At 42.2% G+C, this 23371-nt stretch overlaps 1 protein-coding gene across 1 annotated transcript in view; it reads right to left on the reverse strand.

The window, feature by feature from the left end:
- The window catches only part of LOC109403142 (protein O-mannosyl-transferase Tmtc3), an 804586-nt gene that overhangs the window by 557686 nt on the left and 223529 nt on the right, over positions 1–23371 (reverse strand). The window contains exon 4 of the mRNA XM_029875707.2: positions 130–211. Coding sequence (XP_029731567.2) covers positions 130–211 — 82 coding nt within the window. The remainder of the gene's footprint in view (positions 1–129; positions 212–23371) is intronic.

A 23371-nucleotide genomic window follows, 5' to 3' on the forward strand; every position in this document is an offset into this window, starting at 1 on the left:
AAATTTCCACATAATCTTATGTGAATTCCTTTTGAAACTGCTTCGAGGTTTTTTTTTTTTTGAATTAACTCGGATGAAGATATGCTTCCCAGTCTTCCACCTCCCACCAGCAAAAGAAAATACACTTACCGCCTCGGTGTGGATGGGGTGCACTGCAAACAGCAACGCCGCTGCAAAGCTGGACACTTCCGACAGGAGCATTGCGCACATTCTGTAAATGAAGAAAAGAAATAGAACAAAGTGTAAGTAAGTGAGTGCTCGGCTGCAGTAGTGTTTCCCAGTAACGAAGTAGCGAGACCATTGAAGCTGCGCTGGGTACAGCTGTTAATATAAATCGTAAATGTTTCCCCCGGGAGCTCATCCCTTCCGGCCGGGAGAATTCCAGCATCAGCTTCGGTCTCTATCTTTCTGATTGTCGGTTCGGTTGGCGGGGATTCATGGATACTTCCAATGACCACGGACGGACGGACGAACGAACTGCGGCGATGGTCGGTGGTTTGACGCCGACAAATGGACACGACCGTCGAAGTCGTTGTCGTCCTCGGTGTCTGTGTCGGTGTCTGTCCGTCCGGGTTTGACTTCCTGCCATGCGATGGCATTCGAAGGGGATTTGAGAATTAAAATCCTTTCCCCGTGCTCTCTGTGTGCTCTGGGACCCTAGGAAATGGAAGGCAGAGACAGACTGCTGTGCAATAAAAGAATCATCGGTATTGAATACTCTTTCCTACTCACTGTGAAATGGTTATCACACAAGAGCAAGAAAACGACGGCGGTGGTTAGTACTATAATTTCAGAATTCCGTTTCGAAAGCTTCGGTGCCATAACATTAATTTAATTAGAGAGAGAGAGTCTGGACTTGCACCACCGTGTAGGAGGGGCATCCGGTAAAGATTTTTTCTCCGAAGCGTGCAATGGAAAGATAATAGTAACATGGGACTCGGTGGATGACCTGGTTTCACCGATGTACACTGAATGGGCAAAAAGATGGAACATACGTGCTATGGTTGGAGACATTTAATGGCCTATTTGTCTAGAAGTTCACCACGATAAGGAGCATATGTAAAGTAATTAAAAGTTTTAGTAGTAGTGTCTGTCTTTTCCACTAATTAAAGATAATGGCCAAAGTTGAACCCATTTCAGGAGATAGTTCAATGACATTAAGTCAGTTTGAATAGTCGGTTCTTGATTAAGTTTTTTTATGCTTGTGAAATGTTTTGCTTATTGATTCTGAGTAAGCAATCTCATCATTCTTTGTCTAAATCATTCAAACTTTAGCTATTGGATTCCAAATATGATCTCAGTGAGAATTGAAGAACTTTCTAGCGATTGTTGAACCTTAATTTCATCAGTTGAAAAGTTTTTGAAATGTTTGAAAATGGTTTTTAAAATATTTGGACAATGATTATTTCCCCTTTGATAATAATTAAGAAATGAAAAAAGTTTGACTGAGTTGATATGGTATTTCTATGAAATTTGCTGGACACTGTTCCATATTTTTTCATGTGACTACCTATCTGTAACCAACTATCCCCGAATATCCTAAGAAACTTGTATGAAAGCAATATGTTGCAAAAGGTTTGCTGAACATAGAAAACTCCACAACCATTGAGTTCAGAAACTTTACCAACAAGCACAGTGAGCGCAACTGAATTTCTCCTTTAGGATGCAAACTGCCATTCTGCCATTCAGCTTTTCTTTCCAGCGTCATCCAACCGATTGCAGCAGATTGGAAGCAAAACAAGCTGTTAAGGGAAACAAGCTCCAACCCTTCACCCAGTTCATTTCTCTTCCCAGAACTGGCCCAAACCATTCACTCAGATCTCGAGGGAACTTGCTTCCCACATCCCCTGGCGAATGGAAATTGCAATCTGTGTGGAAACTGCTTTCAAGTTTATGCGCTTTACGCTCGCTTCTAGTTTCAGTTGGTTATTTTATGCCCCGTACCGCCATACTCCGTAGCTGGTACCTAACAACACGGGAATACGAGAAATGCTGCTGCTGCTGCAACAGCAGCCAGCCAGCGGTACAGCACAGCAGAATTGAAGGTAGCGAGACGAGAAGAGCTAGAGCAAAACGCAATCTTTTACGCTCCAATGTGTCCCCGTTTGCTTGTCTCTTGTTAGTGTTATCTAATTTTATTTCAGGATTCCTTTTTTTCTGTTGCTCTGGTGTGGTGCCGTTTGGAAGCGAGAAAGAGCGAAGTATTCTATGCACCTTTAAAATACAGAAGGGAAATTTCAGAATTCTTTTCCTGTGTTTGCTAGAACTCACGAACCTATGAGAACGTCCATAAATTACGTCACGCTTTGAGGGGGGAGGGGGGGTTCAGTAAAGTGTGATAACTCATAGAAAAATTTCAGAGGTCTCATACAAAAAGTGTGACATAGGGGATGTTACCGATTAATTCGGCAACAATGAAGGTCATTTGGTTATAGTTTGGTTAATTTGTGTATTTCTTTAAATTTTGCCTAATATCAAATATTTTGCTCTACAATATTGTTAGAAAAATTATAATAAATTAAATGTTTTTGTTAGTAAATAAAAGAAATAAAACGAATATTAAAACCTGTATGTATCCTACCACATAAATAATGTAAAAAAAATCAAATGTTAAAATATGCTATAAAAAAAAATACATGTACATCCCTTGATGGAAGATAAATTATAAAGGGGATCAAAGTGAAGACAGGGCAACACCGGATCCAGCTAAACGCATTGACTGCTGATGGAGGGGAGAGGAACTGAAGGAGGGGAGAAGAGGAGAGGAATTTTGGAAAGAGGAGGTTGGAGTTGATTGGACTTGGGAACGGTCGGTCACTTAAGTTCGGGATAGGAAGCGAATCAGACGTTTTTAATAAAAAGTTCCTCACATTAGTGAAAGGTGGATGCGATAGTGCTTTAGAAAAAAAGTTGAGCGCGTAGTGGTTTGAAGCCGAGTGAAGTTTTTCTCGAAGGTGAGGTCCGGATTATACTCCGTCAAGAAAGTGTAAATCCGTCATCCTACGCGATTGCTCAACGGGACGCTCCGGTACACGCGACGTTGCTTCCTGGCATGACCCCCGGATTTTCGATACCCGACGGCACCGATTCCGAAACCTACCGATAACGGTTTCTAGAATCGCGCTCCACCTGTGCTCCAATGTAAAACCACCTTGGGGCGAGTTCCAAGTTTTTGGCCCATTCGGTCGCCTGAAGATTGTGCCCGCCGGTACGCGGCGGCGTGTTCCCAGACGACCAAAGTTTCTGCCCGCCGGCCCGCGGCGGCTGCCTGTGAACCAAGTCCACCCAGAAGCCCGATCGGAGACAGTCGGCCCCGAAGGACCAGCCGAAGTTGTCCAGACCAGCGTCGCGGCGCCGACGTCGCACCCCGCGTCCCATGACCGCGTGCTCAGCAAGGTAGGCAGCTCAACTCTCTCTCTCCCCTCCCAACGTGTACGTTACGACAAGGGCCCCAACGAACAGCCGAAGCAGTGTTTTTCCCCACGATCCCCTACCGTAGAATAAAATCTATTTTTCTTACTCAACTTTATACTTTTACATTCCACAAAAGCAAGAGAGCAATCCAAATCCCATTATTCTAGTGGCCTTCCATTGTTCGCTCGATACGCAGAGGTAAGTGTAGGGTTGCTCAGTTCTCCCGGGTCTAAAGCCGACCCTGAGATAACTTGGAAGGTGAGCTGGCCGAGGCGTACGGACGTCGACACCCCAGGGCGAGTGGACGTCCATGGTGATTTCAGTGGGAGGAGGGGGGCGGGGTTGAAAACGGACAATTTTTGTGTGACGTAATTTATGGACGCTCCCATTCGAAAAAAAACAGGAGAAAAATGTTTGAACGCTTTAACTCAATTCACGGGTTCCATTGACGTACAAAAACTCTGCGAAAACAATAGGTTTATTTATTTTTAAACACAATTTCGCAACTTCAGTTTCGCCAGATGGGCTGTACTTACACAAAGAACCAGTGAAATAATTGCTTGGGTTCAACATCAACACAAATATTCAATGCATGAGTGTTGGTGTGAATACCGAGCAACTCACTGGAACAATCCGTTCCCAGCCATCTTAGCAAACTGCAGTAGAATCACTTGGCATAATACGGAACCTCACGGTGATGGCGACTTGCTCCGCCAACAGTCCACTCTTCAATGAGGCAGCATCACACTGACGACGACCCCGTCATGGTGCTGGCTGTCACTGATGCTTGCTAGGGGAAATACACGCATGGTGAATGCTACTCAGCTTTGTTCATACCCCACAGTTGGTGACGACTTTCCACAGCAGACTGTATATAACACCACGTTGCTTGGCAGAAGTTCAGCACCGGTTTCTTTCGCACGCTCTTCCTCATAACATTATTTATCCTTGTAGTGGCTGATACGACCTCGATCTCCAACCCTGCTATCTCGTAACTGCTATCTCGTGGAACTGCAAACATGCACGCAGCTCCTCGGCGGTGTTCGAAACTTCTCTTTCTTGCTCCAGTCAACAAATCCATGGCCTTCCTAAACGCAGGTTATTCAGTTTCTCCCACTTCATCAACGCGTCGACTACGCTGCACTCTGTCGGCACCAATCTCCATTTTGCCAGCCACGTTAAGCTACGGATCTATCCGAACTTGCCGGAACCCCTCTAACTGCTTGTACCGACCCCTCAAGTCGGACTGCAGCTAGTAAGCTCTAGTCGTACTAAGAACATGTACGGCAACGGTGAAAGTAACGATTTCGCCCTCACGAGCATCCATACCTGTACGGTGACTGCATCGATGCGGATGTACGCCACGGCGTCGTATGTGTCCTGGCTTGCGTTAAAGAGTACCTGTAGTTCTGTGCTACTGGAATAGTAGCGGGAAACGCGAACATAGGGTCTTGTACCATTTGGACAGGTGTACCTATTTTGGGCACTTGCCGCTATAACTAAGACAATTTCAAACCAATTGATTGGATTGTTTGTATAGAGTTAGATACTGTATATGCCTAACTATTTACAAAAATTCAAGTCAATCGGTTTAAAATTGACTTAGTTATAGCGGCAAGTGCCCAAAATAGGTACACCTGCCCAAATGGTACAAGACCCTATTTCACTTTCGGATGCTTCTGAATACAGTTGCTACACTTCTTCTTGCTCGGATTGCTGACGATGTTCACGATAAACATGAAACAATTGCTGATCCCCCTCTTCGACTTCTCCAAAATACTTTTCGCTCTGGAAGTGTCGGACTCTTCAAGCGTAAAGTGGCTTTTTGGGACACGAATGCAGACACACACAAGGCTTCACGAATGATGCGTGACCAATACCACACGGTGTCAAAATTTTGATTATTATCGAACCTTCATGTACCTCGGATTTTTCTTCATAGAATGTTGGAATTTCGGCTATAATGTATAAATGCAAAATTTGGAAATATTCTATCGGGGAAAATTTGAGTTAGCCTACACAGATCGAAAAAAGAGTGTAAAATTCTGTGACATATGATGCACATAATTGGAGCGTGGGATATCACAGAAGTTTACATGACATATCATGTAAAATTCATGAAATATCATGTAAACTTCCATTATATGCCATGTAATTCAGCATGACTCTGAGTTTTTACATGACATATAACATAAATTTACATGATATATCATGTAAACCATCATAACACTAAGTTTACATTACTAAAATTAAGTTTACATGACGTGTAAATGTCATTATTTTTATCTGTGTAGTTTTTGGCTATTTTCCATACTAAAAATCAATAATTACTATTTTAGCCCAAAAAACGTCCCATACAAAATGTATGGAAAAATTTTTGCCGATGAAATATTTTCTAGTTTTCCGATTATGAATATATAGCCCAAATACTACTCATTTTCGAAGAAAAGTCCGAGGTACATGAATGTTCGATAATAATCGAAATTTTGACACCGTGTACCATCCAGCTGACTATGTTTTCTGGTCTCGTTGGCCCGTGTGCGGTACAAACCTAGCTTCGACCTTACTACTATCGGCTCCTCTGATTGGCCTGTTCGCGATTCCAACGACACGTAAAGGCGTATGTCCTTCAACCCGATCAACATTTGTGGAGCGGTATGCTGGACGTAGGTGATCGGTAGGCCTTGGAGAATCTCCAATGGAGATGTACGTACTACTTCACAACTTCCGAAATATTAAGGTACCGTGCGCTGCGGCAGCTTGAAACTCTCCACTGTGTGAGCCACATGATTCTGGCAACGCGCAGCGGCTTTGTTACGTTTTGTTGATTCATCAGTACCTTTTCGACTAGCGTATACGATGATCCTTCATCCAGAAACGCGAGAGTGTTCACGGAACATTTGCCGCAGTACAAAGTGACGGGCGTTATCCGGAAGATCACGGTTGGTTTTGTGGTGAGCCAATTCCAGCTGCGATCAAGTGGGCAACAGTCAATTCAATTTCTTCCATCGATTCACCGTAGACCTGCAGCGTTGTGTCGTCAGCGAAGCCAACGATTGTCACTCTCACCGGGAACTTAAACCTCACCTCGTTTACATGACATTCTATAACACCGGACCCTGGATGGAACCTTGTGGACTGTAGCAAGTGTATACATGGCTCCAAGGAACAGAGTTGGACTAAGAAAGCAACGTCATAGCTATACTGCAAGACGTCGTTCAGCAGCTGCCTGCGTCTTACGTGATTGTGGGCGACTTAAAAGCCCATCACCCATCATGAGGAAGGTAGATGTACGATGTGAGCGATTACGTCAGTTACTGAATATGCTAGGTAATTCGGTACTGAAGACCGACTAGACTGGATCTCACCACTGGGATTAAGTCAGTGGTTGATCTCTCCATTGATCCAGTAGATGACGATTATGGTAGTGACCACTCTTTTCGCAGGCCGTAACCCCCCCCCCCCCCTCACCGTCTACTGGGGCGAGACTTATAAGGTGGAGTATTGAGAAGGCACACTGGGACTGGGACTCAACTCCCTGACAGTCACGGCGTACAGCCTCCTACCGAGTGGGGTACGTTAACCCGTGAGGCCGCTGATCGTCACATCCCAAAGGCAGGCGGTAATGATGGCATAAACAAAAGGATCATGATGAAATACCGAGGTCTTTCGGGCGATCAAACTTAGGCGAAAACACCTAATAGCCCTACGTAGGTTGGCTCCCGAAGACCCCGCAAGGCCTAGCAAGATGAAAGAGTTTCTGAAAGGTCAAGGAGGGCGCGTGGACGGATTTCACAGCTAAGATCACTGAGGCTACGCCACTAGTTCAGCGGAACTATGGCGGAAGTTCAAAGCTGACCGTGGTAAGAACAAACACGCGGAAAAAGTGATACGATTAGAGGACAGTTTCACCAATGGTTCAGGTAGTATCGCTGAGGCCTTTGCTGATCATTTTGCCAATGTTCCATACACTAGGTGCCCCACCGCCCTTTGCCAAAATTAGGAAAAAAAAAACCCCTCCCTTGTCGCTTTTTTGTACACGGGCCTGGAACTAGGTATGGCACACTGGGGCTATATCTTTTGAGTGGAAAGAAGAGGTATGTTATTTGTATCCCCAAAGAGGAAGAGGACAATACGCTGACGGAGGGCTATAGACGAATGACCCTACTCAGATGCATAGGGAAAACACTTGAGCGGATTCCGCATTCCGATGCGGCTATGGTGCGGAGACGTTCTTTTCCGAGCTTGATCATCTGTTGGAGAAAGCGTCGAGTGAGGACCTACACGAAGATAAGTTAACCTTTATCAAGCAGGCCCACACTTCGTAAGCCTATGGCAACGGGCATGGGATGCGGACGTCCCTAAGATCGACTGGCGAGTGAGCGAAGCTTGCAGTGCTGGTGCCAACCCCGCGGTAGCTCAGGCTACCTTCAGAGAGATTGCAGCTTCGTATGCGGATAGGCCCCACTATTTCACTGTTTTGGAGTGTCTGAGACCAGTTACCCGGTCTCTGTGGTATCTTCTCAGCTGAGGCCTATGCACTACTGCAAGCTTGCAGGTATGCAAACGGGTCGCAGGCTGCTGTCTTCTCGGACTCCGCGAGTTATCTTTCCGACCTAAACCATGGGAAAGTCGGACACCCGTGGCTGATCGAGGTGCAATAGCACACGAACATAATCTTTGTCATGCTGATGGTCTAGCAAATCAGGGTCGTCATGCTCCGCAGGAGGTAACTTGGCTACCTCTCTGTGACGTAACCCGCTGGATCAGGCATACCTCAAGGGAAGCGTGGAACTCGCCCAGGCATCACAACCGGGATGCGTTCTTCCAAAAGATTTAGAGACAATACGCAAGAGTGGAGAAATTTGCCTAGTTCTAGAGATCAGAAGATTCTGACTCGGCTGAGAATCGAACACACTCGGCCCACTCATGGGTCAAGATTCGGTAACAATACAGCCTATTGTCAGGGATGCGGACAAATACTAGACGTAACGCATATTCTAGTAGAATGTCCAGCACGTGAAGAATTAAGAGCGGAACACGCCGTATGCGGTTCAATACGAGAAGTATTGGCGAACGATCGTAACACCGAGAAAGCGATTATAAAGCTGATTACGGCACTAGGGCTCTATGACACTAGATGTAGAGATAAGAATTTGAGGGCGAGTTTAAGAAGAGTCATTAGCTACAATATACGAGATACCACACTTCGACAAAGTATTGGGTAAGGCAGTTGCAAGATATAGAGGTTGGGTCTCTTAGCATTGATAATGAAACAGTAACAAAATGACGATGATGTCCGTCATCATGAGCGGGAAGTTCAACGAGAGGAAATGACTCGCACATAACTCTAGTTCTCGGGAGTGAGGTACACCAGCATGAGGTATTAAAGAATTCGAGGAAAAGAGTGAAATAGACCAAGAGAAAAGAGGGCGTCTAGTGCAATGTGACGTCTACACGATTCGCCCACCAAGGGATGGTCTGTCTCGCATCAGATGGTTCTCACCTTATGCCGTCACGAATTAACTTCACTGTTTAAAGTGACGTTAATAAAAATGACCATGGCCCAGACGCAAAAGTGCATCGGCAATGGGTACTATTGAACACGTTTTTTTTTTATCCAGAGTTACTCGGCAGTCTTCTAAATAGCGTCTACGGTCGACCTGTCTTTCCGGAAGCCGCATTGGTTACACGGTGTGGTGCCGATGGAGTGGTTTCCCCGCCTTTAACAATAGTGCCAGACTCTGCCGCTTCTAAACTTCTGATAAAACTCCCTCGCTCCGGCATTTCAGCTTAGAAATTCTAAACAGCTAATTATAAGGCCAGGTTCAGTTTTGCAATCCCCGCAAATTCTTCATCGGTGACCCTCCCATCATCTCCAACCCAAGCCCCCACGGAAGGAGATCAACGACTAGGATCATGACGCGGGAAGAGCCCTTGTACTGCTCTGTAGTAGCCATTAAACCTCTTGTCTTGGCCATCACGATCCTGTAGGTATTATTCCACGGGTTCGTATTGGCACTCCGCCAGAGACCCTCATAGCAGACCTTTTTGCTTGCCCTTATCTCGGTCTTCAGCGAAACCTTGGCAGCGGCGAACACTACCTATCGGTCACTTTATCAGTACGTGATCGCTGCATCCAACGCATAGCCCGTAGGCAGGCGTGGTACAGATTCGCAATCACTTGAGTCCATCAGTAAGACGGTGTCCCATTCCTAGGGTGCACTTGCCTGGGCATGGTCGCATCGCATGCACATGAGAGCACCGTACTTACACCGAGTAGGTTTCGCTCACGGTGGAGCGCCTCCCTAAATACCTCGTCGTTGAAGTATGATGTCTTCCATCTACGAAGACCTAGTCGCCCTTTCTCTGATGAGATTGTAGACACTGTGTTCCCTCCAGTTCGAACTACTTGTTAGGTAAGGACTACAAAACCAAGGTTGATGCTCTATTTCGCTTCGTTCCAGATAAAGTTACTTTGGTACCTATTTTGGTACTTAATCTGGTAACGACCAGTGCCTATGGCAGGGTCTGACCCCTTTGCCTTCACATTCCACGGCCCAGGCATTGAAGTCACACTCTATTACCTCCGGCCTTCACCCTGTTAGCACGGTATCAGGTATCAATAGGTCGGCTCCAGAGGCACGTTCTCCTCCATTTGGGAAATTTGTGCCTTCGCCATGAATACGAGCCTATTCATCATTTACCTGAGGGAGAGCGAAGGGCGGAATAAGGGATGGGATAGGGAAAGGGAAGGTAAGGGAATAGGGTCGACATAAACGCATAAGCGTACCACAACGGGTTCAAACAGCGCCCTGAAAAGGGCACTGTAAAAACGCATAGAGCGTAAAGTAAGCCTATAGCTACTTGCCACAACGGGCTCAGAACAACAGAATATCCTGAAGATTCAGGCTTCTTCGGTCAGTTCCACCTAATCAAGTATTTACCGAGTACTCGGAAACGCAGTTGCGTAAAAACTGGATGGTTACATATCAAATGATTCAAAGTTCCACAGTCGAATTCTCAGCTAAGATATACAAATGAAGCAGCCTGTTGAGGCTTGTGATGGACAAAATCATAAGTAGGAAAACCACATTGAGTTATCTCAATTGCGTTTCTGCTACGATATTCCTCAAAAGCCATGGCAAGACTTCCGCATGGAAGCATTCACAAACACTCAATTTCCTAATCGCTGCTTGACGTAATGCCGAGAAGAGATGTTGGTTTTTGAGCATTTGGTCAATCCAATGGGAAATCATTGAAAGATAAATAGGACAATCCATGCGGCTTCCAATATGGAATTGAGAGGTACGTGTTCAAAAGTATCCTGGAAATCCAAGAAAACTCCCAAACAAAATTGTTTTTGAATGAATGCTTTTCCGATATCGTAAACAACATTTTGTAAACAGATCACAGTGGATTTTCCATTTTGGTAAGCATGTTGGTTCCCATGGAGAGGCATGTGTGCCAGAAAAACATCACAGGTGTTGCTCGACAAAGCGTTCCAACCATTTCAGAAGAAAGAGGTCAAATTGTTAGGTCTAATCTTCATACGATGCATTATCCACTTACGAAATAAACTTGATAGTATAATTCCACCAAGATTTGGGAACAGCAAGGCTGCAAACAAGCAGTTTTATCAAAACATTTTGGGGCTCGAGGCATGACACGCGAGATTGTCATTTTTATTTTACTGAAAGTAGCAAACATCGGGTTAAACGCAAAATGCGGAACCATATAGGTGTTAATTAAAGCATTACATCTACATAGAAATCCCCATACGAAAGTAAGGTTCTTGGACCAAAGCTGTTCTTTTATGCTGAAGATTGATCTGAGCTGTCATAACCATAGCCACTACCCAAACTAGGCACAATCAAACTCTTACAATCACTACACAAGAAAAAAGAGCAGCGATAAAAACCACTTCGGTATCGATTGAAGAATGCCAGAGACGTAGATACACAGAGGACACTGTGAAGAACGCATAATGCGAAGAGCCATATAGGTTATAATTAAAGCTAATAAACAACATACTAATAATCCCACCCTTATTGAGCCTCGCAGTTGAGGCTTAGAAGGATAGCAGATTATCTCGGAGAAACACAAGGTCAACTGTACCATTGCTCCGGTTAGCACAGCAAGGGCAGAATACTGTGGAGGGCGCCCTAGTACTCCACAGGCTCCGTTTGTAGTCAGGTTTTTATTAGACCCCCCTAACCATTTATTCTTTGGCACGGTAAGCATAAAGCAGCATAACACCATGAATTGGGGGTCACCTGTTTAGTGGACTCTTACCACTGGATCAGGCGATCCGTAGTGTTATTCTTAGCCAATTGAGATAACCGCTACCAACACTACACAGCTATCTAGGCTGATAGGGAAAAGAAGTTAACATTGATGGTCAACTTCCAAACGAGCCCGAACAGCACGGTCGTCATACAATCCAGCATCTGCGTGAATTGCTCGATGGACCACCACGGAGGCACCTAGCAGCTACAGCCGTTTATCTTGATGACCATGAAGCCCTCGTAACTAGTAGACACCCATTTATGGACGAGGTATTTACCCGTCGTCAATATCGCAGCCATTTTTCCGCAGTCATGTGCGACCCAGTTGCCGATACCGGCGGGTACTTGGTGGGGGTCCGCTATGATGGTAGACAGTTTCCTCCTGTCAGGGCCTTTACAGTATCATGACTTGTGTTCTGATTCCAGACACCTGAATTGAACCTTCGGCGGCTCATGTATGGTCAGTTGGCATACCGATCAGCTCACTGAGAGGTTCCCTACTTTAACGGAATTGTAAGCGTCCGCCACAAGTAGTTGTACCAAGGCTGCCTGTGTCCCTGCTGAGTCTTTTCGTAACAGTACGGCTACGGTGGCCACCTGCATCTCGCACTGTTGCCTCAGTGCCGTGACAAGCTCTTCCGCGTCAGTGATCTCGTTTAGATTTTTTACCTTCAGAGTCATTTCCGTTGTGAGACCCCTAACCAACATCCTCGCCAAGGACCTTTTCCGCCAGACACTTGTGGGCGGCACACTTGTGCTCTTTGCTGAGCTTGATCTCTGCTCTTGAACATATCCTTTTGATTATGTATCATGATTCTAGTTCACTGAAAAAACTCAACAACCGAAAACGTTCGGTTCGTTATAGTTCCAACCGTCACAAAAACCATTCGACCGATGCAAAAGCGCTACCAGACTCATGTTCTTCACCTTCAGCAAACTTGGGAATGCCCCCATAAACACAACATTTTCATATTGCTAAGGGTATTTCTTTCCCCCGGAATTTAATGGCAGGGCTCAAATTGTACTTTACGAGTACCAATTACGGGGCGAAAAGGTTAAAGCTTGCCAAAAAGCGAACCGGAGCGGTGGTAGGCGGAGGGTTGAAATTGAATCCCCTCCAGCAGCAGCAGGTCTCGCCTCCGCTGGCCAATATGCATCAATCCAGGGTGGGCCAACTCGCCGCCATCCCTATTCCATGAAGTGTGCAGTTGTGTTCCCTTTCAAACGGATCCACTTTGTGCGGAAGCAGTCTATTATTGACCTGGCGGCGGCGGCGGCACCACACGGCACAAGTAATAGTTTTGAGCGGTTGCACAATGGTGCTGCTGCACACAGACATTTGACCCCGCGCGTTTCTCGGTTTTCCGCCATCGCATTGCATTGGGTCGCGGTTTCCAATGCGCCGCCTTGCTCGCCCGGAAAAACAATCGCAATTGGTTTATTTGTTCCCAGGGCACTTTTCTGGGATTGAAATTCTGACCCGGTTTTTGTAACACGGTGCTGCTCTATTTCCAGCCGAGCCCGAACCGGAACCCGGACCTCCATTGCACGGAGGGGTGGTTGAGACAAAATATCTCTTATAAAGATTCCTGACCTCACCTCTTGGGAACGAGCCTGTCACTGAGACACCTGTTTGTCAACTCAGCCTTCCACAGCACTTCCACAGTTATTCATGGAGGGGCATCTTTCCAAAGACAATTTTGCATTCATATATCGTGTGGTAGCCTAACATTTTAGCCAGTTTATTAATCCTGTAACTCCACTGAGAACCGGAACGAACGAATTCGGTTGCTCCCGGGCCATTGGGCTCCATTGGTTCTCAGTTTTTGCAGTCGATCGAGTTGTTGCCAGAATTGGCAGCATCGCCCAGCACAAATGTGTAATAGTGCGCGCAATGGCATCGTCGCCGGTGTGCTTTTTGGTGGTTAATTGTGGGTAAAAGGTACAGTCAGTCAGCCGCCACCAGCCGGCCGGTCGATGATGCTTTGTTGCTCGGAGAGTTTCATTCGGTGAAGTGTGTGTGTGTGTTTTTACCCTATTTGATTAGGCTGCTTCTGCTGGAGGGGATTTCGAAGTTGAACTGTTGCAGTGATTCAATATTGACTGTTTGTTCGATCGATGGTGGATGGGGGCCCACGGGACGATTCATTCAATAACGTTTGCTTTTAAGTATTTGAGTTTTTGAATTTGGTTAGTTAGGGAGCCAGTTGTTTTAAAGAGTTATGTTGGGTTATATTATTCTGAATTTAAGATAACCGGTTTCCATATATCTGTTCTATCTACACTGCACACCTCCCCCCCCCCCGCTAAACGATGGTCTTCATATTTGAATGACCCCTAACATGAAGAGTCCAGACATCAACAACCATGCGCCTCCATGTTTTTCTTAATCTCCTTGGAAACACATGGCTGGTGATAAAACCTCCAGAAAACCTCGACTACAAGCATAGGCGCCAACTTAGGGGGGCAAGCATAGTTTTGCCCCCCAAATATTTGACGATTTTCGATTTTCCCATACAAAAAATCAGAAAAACCTGGCTTTGCTTCCCCAATAATTTGACCAAGTTGGCGCTTCTGACTACAAGCACGTACAACCGGAAGTTGGCAATTTCCATTGGGAAATCAAAAGATTTTCCGTGGGTTTGGTGGCCTGGCTTCTAGAAGAACGTTTTACACCTACAGTAATAATCAAATCACATTTTTGATTTGGATTCCCTAACACACTTGTCCTAGTACTTGTCACAGAAAAGTAACGGCAGCGCAGGTTTTTGTTGTGCACAAGCCATTGTGACTGACTTCTTACAAATATATACTTGCCGCTGTTGGCAATCAACTGTGTAATCTTGACAATATAGAATAACGGGTACGCAGTCCCAGGCTTCTAAAATGTGAGTAATAAAACTCGTTTGTTGAAGCCTAAGACTGCGTAGCCGTTAATCTATAGAGTATATAGTTACCTGCTCAAAGTAAATCACAGTGACTTCTGCGTAACCAAAACCTGTGCTGCCGTTACTGTTCTGTGAGTTGCTGGGGCTATCAAAGTTTGGGAAATTTCGTGGAGCAATATCAGGATGGATTCATGGGTGGGCGCACTACAATAGACCAGATGTTCACCATATGCCAGGAGCTGCAGAAATGTCGCGAATACAACGTGCCCACACATTATCTGCTCATCGATTTCAAATTTCAATAACTTCTACAGAAATTACCCAAGAAATTTGTAATTTTTAAAAATTTGTCCAAGAGATTTCGGAAATTCATTAAGATATTTATTCAGACTCTTTTTCAGCGATTTCTACATAAATTCCAACCAGAGTTTGAAAAAATATTATAAAAATCCCATCAGAAGCTTTTTAAAGGCTTCCTTGAAAAAAAAGCTATCAAAAAATCCTTCCCTGATTCGTAAAACACAAACTCTTCTGGAATTCATTCAGTAAACTTCTTCAGAGATTGCTTCAGAAACTCCTCCAGTGTTTCCTACTGAGATTTCTTAATCAATACTTCAGGAAAAATTGACATGGATTACTGAGGAAATTTCTCCCCGAAAATCTTCCAAAATTTCACCATACATTCTAAAGGATATCCTACAGGACGTTACAGAAATCATGCTAGAAAAAGAGACAGAATGTTTTCTAATGATTCCTTCAAAAATTAGTCTTAGGATTTCTTTTAATTTGTCTACACATTAATATTCTATTAAACAAATTTTCATAAATTCCGGCACGGATTCTTCGGATATTCTTCAAGGGATTCCTCAGAAATTTTTACAGGTTTTCCACAAGACATTTCTAGAACTGGCTTAGGAAATCTCAGAATCCCTTCAAGAATTAGTTACGAAATTTCTCCGAGAATTGTTCCAAAATTACAATAAGGATTTTTTAGATGTTTCATCACGAATTGCTAGATGAATCGAAAACAAAATATTCAAAAAAGCAATCCAGCCATTTAGAAATCTCTCTACTGGTCCTTTTCAAAACTATTTCATAGATTCTTTAGACATTTTTAAACTGTCTTAGTGTTTCTTCAGAAATTCTTTCAAACGATGTTTTTCTATAAATTTTTGAAACTACATCAAAGTTTTCTTAAGAAACTCTTCCCAAATATTCTAAAGATTGCTTCCAGCCCAAGTAACATTTTTAAAAATTCTTAGGCAAGTATCATTGAGTTTTTTTTTTGTGAGATATATAAAAAGTTTGCCCATATAGCCGAGGCGGTAAACGCACGGGTATTCAGCATGACCATACTGAGGGTGACGGGTTCTATTCCCGGTTGGTCCAGGATCTTTTCGTGAAGGAAATTTCCTTGACTTTCTTGGGCATAGAGTATCTTCGTGCCTGCCACACGATATACACATGCAAAATGGCCATTGGCAGAGGAAGCTCTCAGTTAATAACTGCGGAAGTGCTCATAGAACACTAAGCTGAGAAGCAGGCTTTGTCCCAGTGAGGACGTTACGCCAGGAAGAGGAGGAGAGGAGGATAAGAAGTTTGCTTTGACAATTATAACAATTCGACAACACTTTTTTATACTTGACAATTCCTTTCTAAATTCTTCCGAAATTTCGTCTGTATTTGTTTCAGGAACTTCTCTGCCATTGTCATTGTAATAACGTTCGGTAATTCCTTTGGAAATTTTTCGAGCAATCATTGTAGGAATCCCTCCTGAAATTTCTTCAGCCTATTTTTCAGAGCCTTTTGGAAATTTATTTGAGAATCCTTGCAGAATTTTCTATTGAAATTTCTCCAACATCTCCATTGGGGTCTTTTTAATCAATTTTTTCGAAAATTTTCATAGGAATTTCTTCGTAAACTTGTTTAGAACATTCTTCACTATCTAGTATAACTGGTAGCTAAATGTTGTAGCCTTTAATCAAATTTTCGTGAATAAAATGAAAATGAATTTACAGTGGGAAATTAAGGAAGAGGGGGGGGGGAATTTGTGCCGGAGTTTATTTCGGAGTTCCAGAAGAAATTTCGTAGAAAACAACAGGTTGGTGGGATAAAAATCCGTTTGAAAACTATGATGCCGGAAAATTCAGGATTTTTTTAAGAACTAAGGAACAACATTCAGTAAAATAGCGTTAAACACATTTATGCGCTGTTTTCCACCAAATAATCACTGATGCAAAAGAAATTGCAAAGGAATCTCTCACTCGTTTTCAAGCATTGCTTAAGGCTTTCTCTAGAATTTTTTTTCTAAGGAATTCTAAGGAAATTTCATTTACATCAAGGGCACTTTTTAAGTTATTACAATGGAAATTCTTAAGGAATTTTAAAGAAATTCCTGACGAAATTGCAAGAAAGTTCCCAAAGGAATTAGGAGCAACTTTCAAGTAAAGCCCTAAAGGATTTTCAAGAGAATCTCTGGAACAATTTCCAAGAAATTCCCGAAAGAACTTTAGAAATGCCTTGAGGAATTTCTCTGAAATTCCTTCAGAAAGAAAATAAAGGAAGTTGCTAAGGAATTTCGAGGAAGTTTCTTGAGAAACTTCAAGAAATTTTCTTAAAAAAATTCATGGAAATTTCTGGATGAAATTTTAAAAAAATCCAAAAGGAGTTTTAAGAAATTTAAGAATTCCAAAGAATTTTCTGATCGAATTGCAAGGAAATTTCTAAAGGAATTTGGCGCAACTTACAAAGAAAGCCCTTGAGGACTTTCAAAAGAATTTCTGGAAAAATTTCCTTACGGAAATGCCTTGAGGAAGGCACATGAAGAAAATTTAAGTAAATTGCGATGGGAATTTCAAGAAAATTTGTACTAAAGAATTTCAGGAAAATTTGTGACGGAATTGCAAGGAAATTCCTGAGGAAATTTTCAAAGGAAGCTGTGGAGGGAGAACTTCTGGAAGAATTTCCAGAAAATTCCTGAAAAAAATAAAAGAAATGCCTTGAGGATTTTTTTGCAATTGTGCGCATCGTGGCCGTGCGGCTAGAGGCGTCAGTCATCTAGACGATTTGTAAGCCTCGGAGTGTGGGTTCGATTCCCACTCCAGTCGGGGAAAACTTTTCGTCAAACGGAATATTCTGCACTCCCAGTGGACCGGGTGTTATATGTGTAGTCAGTTGCCTAATGTTGGTGCTAGTTCAGTCTGTACAACCTCTGGTTGAAGACGGTGAAGTGTTTTTTTTTTAATTCCTTCAGAAGAAAATTGAAGAAAGTTGCTAAGGAATTTCAAGAAAATTCCTTAAGAAAATTTACGAAAATTCCGAAATTCAAAAAAAAAAATAATGAAAATTCCAAGAAATTTTCTGCAGGAATTAAAAAACAAATTCCTTGACGAATTCAAAGAAAATTTCTAGACGAATTTCAAGGAAGTTCCTAAGGAAAATTTCTGAATGGCTTTTCTAGAAATTCCTGAAGGAATTTCAAGGAGATTTCTAGGAGAAATAAAATAAATGATGCCACAAAAGTTCAGCCTATTGGACGCAGTGGCATAATTTCCCCAACAGGGGAGGAAAAAAAAATTCTTGGAGGAATTTCAAGAAAACTCCGAGTTGAATTTCAAGGAAGTTTGAGGAGAAATTTCAACGAAATTTCTTGATATAATTTGAGAATTTTCTTCAAGGAAATTCCGGAGGAAATTTAATGAATATCCGGAGAATTTTAAGGTTATTCCAGAGCAAAATTCCTGGATGAATGTCAAGTAAATTCCTGAAGGAATTTTAAAGAAGTTTCTGGGAAAACAACGTCGAAAATTCCAGTAGAATTTTAAGGAAATTCCTTTGAAAAATTCGTGGGAATTTGTGATATTCATTGAAGAAAATTTCTGGACGAATTTCAAGGTAATATTGCTGCAGATAATATGAAAATTCCGGAGGAATTTAAAAAAACCTACAAAAAATCTTAAGGAAATTTTCAAAGAAATTTGAAGTGAATTCTTGGAGGAATTTCAAGAAAATTCCTGGAGGAATTTCAATAAAATTCCTGGAGGAATTTCAATAAAATTCCTGGAGGAATTTCAATTAAATTTATGCAGCATTATCAAGGAAATTTCTGGAGGAATTTAAAGAAATGGAAAAGAAATTCCTGGATGAATATTAAAAAAAAAATCCGAAAGGAATTTTAAGAAAGTTTCTGGAGGATTTTCAAGGAAATTTCAGATGAACTTCAACAAAATTGCGGAATATTCCTAAATAAATTTCTGGAGGAATTTCAAAAGAATTTCTGGAGAAATTTAAAAAAATCCTGTAGGAATTCAAAGAAAGTTTCTAGACGAATTTCAAGGAAGTTCCGAAGGAAAATTTCTGAATGGTTTTTCTAGAAAATTCCTGAAGGAATTTCAAGAAGATTTCCAGGAGAAATATAAGGAAATCAAGAGTTTTAGGGAAATTTCTGAAAGAATTTTAAGAGACCTCCGAATTGAATTTCAAAAAATATTGAGGAGGAATTTTAATAAAATTTAAAGAAAATCCGGAGAATTTCAAGGAAATTCCGGAGCAAAATTCCTGAATGAATGTCAAGTAAATTCCTGGAGGAATTTTATAGAAGTTTCTGGAGTAATAACATGGAAATTTCGGGTGGAATTACAAGGAAATTCCTTAGAAAAATTCGTGAATATTTCTGATGTTCTTTGAAGAAAATGTCTGGACGAATTTCAAGGTGATTTCATGAAAATTCCTGAAGGAATTTCAAAAAAAATCCTACAAGAAACTTAAGGAAGTTTCCGGAGAAATTTCAGGGAAATTCTTGGAGGATTTCAAGTAAATTTCTGGAGGAATTCAAAGAAATGGAAAGGAAATTCCTGGATTCTTGAGGATTTTCAAAGAAATTTCGGAGGAACTTCAACAAAATTCCGGAGGAATATTCCTGAATAAATTTCAAGTAAATTTCCGCAGGAATTTCAAAAGAATTTCTGCAGAAATTAAAAAAAAAATCCTGGAGGAATGCAAAGAAAATTTCTAGACAACTTTCAAGGAAGTTCCAAAGGAAAATTTCTGAATGGATTTTCTAGTAAATTCCTGTAGGAATTTCAAGGAGATATCTAGAAGAAATAAAAGGAGATACCTGGAAGGGTAGCAAAGAAATTCTTTGAGGAATTTCAAGAAACCTCCGAATTGAATTTCAAGGAAATTTGACGAGGAATTTCAATGAATTTCTTGATATAATTTGAGAATATTCTTCAAGGAAATTCCGGAGCAAAATTCCTGGATGAATGCCAAGTAAATTTCTGGACAAATTTCAACCAACTTCTGGAGAAATTACATGGAAATTTCCGGCGAAATTTCAAGGAAACTCCTTAGAAAAATTCGTGGACATTTCTGATGTTCTTTGAAGAAAATTTCTGGAAGAATTTCAAGGTAATTTCTGCAGTAATTTTATGGAAATCCCTGAAAGAATTTCAAAAAAGAAATCCTACAAAAAACCTTAAGGGAATCTCCGGAGAAGTTACAAGGAAAATCTTGGAGGAATATCAAGGAAATTCCTAGAGGAATTTCAAGAAAATTCCTGGAGAAGTTCAAGAAAATTCCTGCAGGGTATTCAAGGAAATTTCTGGAGGAACTCAAAAAAATTGAAAAAAATTAATCCTGGATGAATATCAAAAAAATCCGAATGGAATTTTTGGAAAGTTTCTGGAGAAATTTCAACGAAATTCATGGAAAAAATACATAGAAATTTCTGGAGGTATTTCTAGGAAATTTCTTGAAAAATGTTGTCAACAAACTTGGAGTAATTAAAAAAAATCCTGAAAGAATTTCAAGGTAATTTTTGCATGAACTTTAACTTTAACATGAGTTTCAAGAAAATATTCAAGGAAATTTCTGGAGAAATTCAAAGAAATGGAAAAGAAATTCCTGGATGAACATCAAAAAAATCCGAAAAGAATTCCAAAAAAATCCTAGAGAAACTGCAAGAAAACTCCAGGAGAAACCTTATCGAAATTTTCGGATAAATTTCTAGGAAATTCTTGGAAGAGTTTTAAGGCAATTCCTGGAGGAATTTCAAGGAAATGGAAAGAACTTCCTGGAATTCCTGGAGGATTTACAAGAAGATATATCAAGAATATTAATGGCAGGCATTTCTTAAGGAAAGTCCTGGCGGAATTACAAGGAATTTCCAGAACGAATTTCAAGAAAATTTCTGAAGAAATTAATGGATATTTCTGAAGGAGTTTCAATAAAATTCTTGGAAGAATTTCAAGGAAATTCATTGAGTAATGCGAATTTCTGGAGAAATTTTAATGAATCTCCTGCAAGATTTTTTTTTGTTTTTTTTTATTTTTTTTTAATTTTATTTCATTTGCCTCCAATCCTGGAAGAAATTCCTGAAGAAGTTCAAGGCAAATTTAAGGAAATTCTTAGAGGATTTTTTTTAGAAAATTTCAAAATTTCAAGGAATTTCGCTCGTCATCCTGTCTAGTATTGCTTATTGCCAGATTTCCCGTTTTAATGCGCGTTATTATTTTTATCATCTCCAAACGTCAGGTTCGGCTGTACGAACGGATTGTTAAGGCGTGACATCGTCCCGTCATCTTGGTTGCCGTTGACGATCATGGAGGATGTTTGTATATTTGTCTTTGCCAGCCATCATCCATTGACGACGATGACGACGACGACGTCAACAACGTTTACGACAACAGGTTGGCGACGAAAGGATTTTCCTGATTGGATCCCCGATGGAATGGGACTTTCGCCGTAGTTGATTCCTGCTACAGTGATAGATTTTTCCTTCTTGGACTTTATTAGTCCCTTGAGCCGAAGCTTGCCCTGAGGGCGTAGTTCCAGGAATTGCTTTATTCGGAAGTATTCGGCACAGTAGCACCTAGACATTCTGGAAGTGGGTGGACCTTCCTAGCAGCGAAAATGACTTTTCCGAACAAAGTTATCGCGTTCAAGGACGAAAGACGGAAGCGGAGATGTCGCAGACGACGTTGTTGCCGTCGATGTCGTCGTCGCCGAGAGTTTACTCTGTTGTTATGCAAAATTTGAAACACATCGCGCCGTCGCTACACTGCTTCCGTGGAGAAATGCGAAAAGTTTGCGCCGCTGTTTACTCGTCTCTGAAGTGGCTCGTTTGAGACGTTGGAAATTGGATTTGAAAATATTGAAACAGTGAAATAGTCGTTTAGTTGGTGTGGGGCACGTGGAGTCCGGAGAGAGGGAAATCTTGAAATCGGCACGACTGTTCATTTTCGATTCGAGTGATTGCTTTGCCATAGAAGGGATTACTTCTGCAAAGACTATTGGCACGGAGAAGCTAGTGGAGTTTTGTACTATGGAAAACGAGAATTTGGATTTCGTGACACGAGTTTAAAAGTTTGTTTGAGTTTGAGAAAAGTTGCTTCGGTTCAGAAGTATTACTTTCAAAGAAACATATCGATTTAAGAGCCGAGTTATTTTATTTATCATCATCTGAATATAAAACTATTCACGTTTCTATGGTTTTTGCAAACGTGCAATCCTTTCCACGTTGTAGGCGCAGACAATTCCCTAATAATCCTCTGAAATCCCTATTCGAATGTGCTCATATGGTGCATCCTGCCACCATTCCCACTGTTCTGCTTAGAGAAATATGTTATCCAAATTCACGGTTGACAGCAACTATAACTTTCCTATCATATTGTCGCGGGTAGCTCCCACACGCCACCCGGTGGAAACATATTTGCGTGGGTGCCGATCGTTACCCTGGAGCAGAGGACCCCATCACCACCGTTACCATCATCACCACCACAGAGAATGGTGTCATACGCTCGTTGGTTTGATGAAAGGCTTCCAGCTGCAGCACCAGCTGATGGTACTGATTGGCACCGGATTCTACACGAGCCCATCGGGGTGCACTCGACAACAGATGACAGTGATCGTAATTCTGACGCCAACCCGAGCTAATCCGGAACGGTGCCACAAAGCGAAGTTTTCCACGGAAAAAAATCCAGTTTTGAATTCGGTCCCCCCACTCAAATTGCATAGAATCATCCTGTGCCGTAGGAATCTCATCAACTAGCCAGTCACGCAAATAAGGTTCCACCTCGATAAAGTGGTCCACAATCACTTCTGTGCCTGTGCCTGTGCCCGGGCTGTGTAGCCTACAAATAACGATGAGCGATCGCCACGCCACGCTACGCCATTATAGTGGCAGGCAGGCAGTGGGTGATGCTTATCGGGTGCAGCTCGTAATAATAAACGTAACCATCTCTATCTGGGCCGGCAGATCTACGAGCACCAACCAGCAGAAGTGCCACCAGCATAACACCTACCTACACCTAGCTAGTAGGTTAGGTATCCTAGTTTGTATCAAAAGTGATGATTATGCTGGGCGATAGTGGCCACCCCCTTCGGGACTAATGGCGATGGTGCGGCTCCATCATCATCATCATCGGCGCGTTATTGTCGCTGTCGTAGGTGAAATTCAGCTTTATGTTGGGTTGGGGGGATATCAAGCCTTGGGGGAGGACGATTCATGGACTTTTGCTCGAAGAGATGGTAATGTATGGCTTTCGTATGGTATTTGGTGTTCGCTTCCTGACGAGAGCGGCAGCATTTCCCATTTGATTTCAAAGGCATATCATTTGTTATGTAAACTGTCCACATCTACATAATTGTATAACGATTTTTCGTTTATTTTGAACTACTACGCCCTACCTCAAGAACATTATTATGAAGATTTTCTCCTAATTAAGATGATCGTTCTTTAGAAGAAAAATCACCTTCTAGGAAACATAGAGCGCATCACAG

Source organism: Aedes albopictus, chromosome 3 (assembly GCF_035046485.1).
Source record: "Aedes albopictus strain Foshan chromosome 3, AalbF5, whole genome shotgun sequence".
Taxonomy (NCBI): Eukaryota; Metazoa; Arthropoda; class Insecta; order Diptera; family Culicidae; genus Aedes; species Aedes albopictus.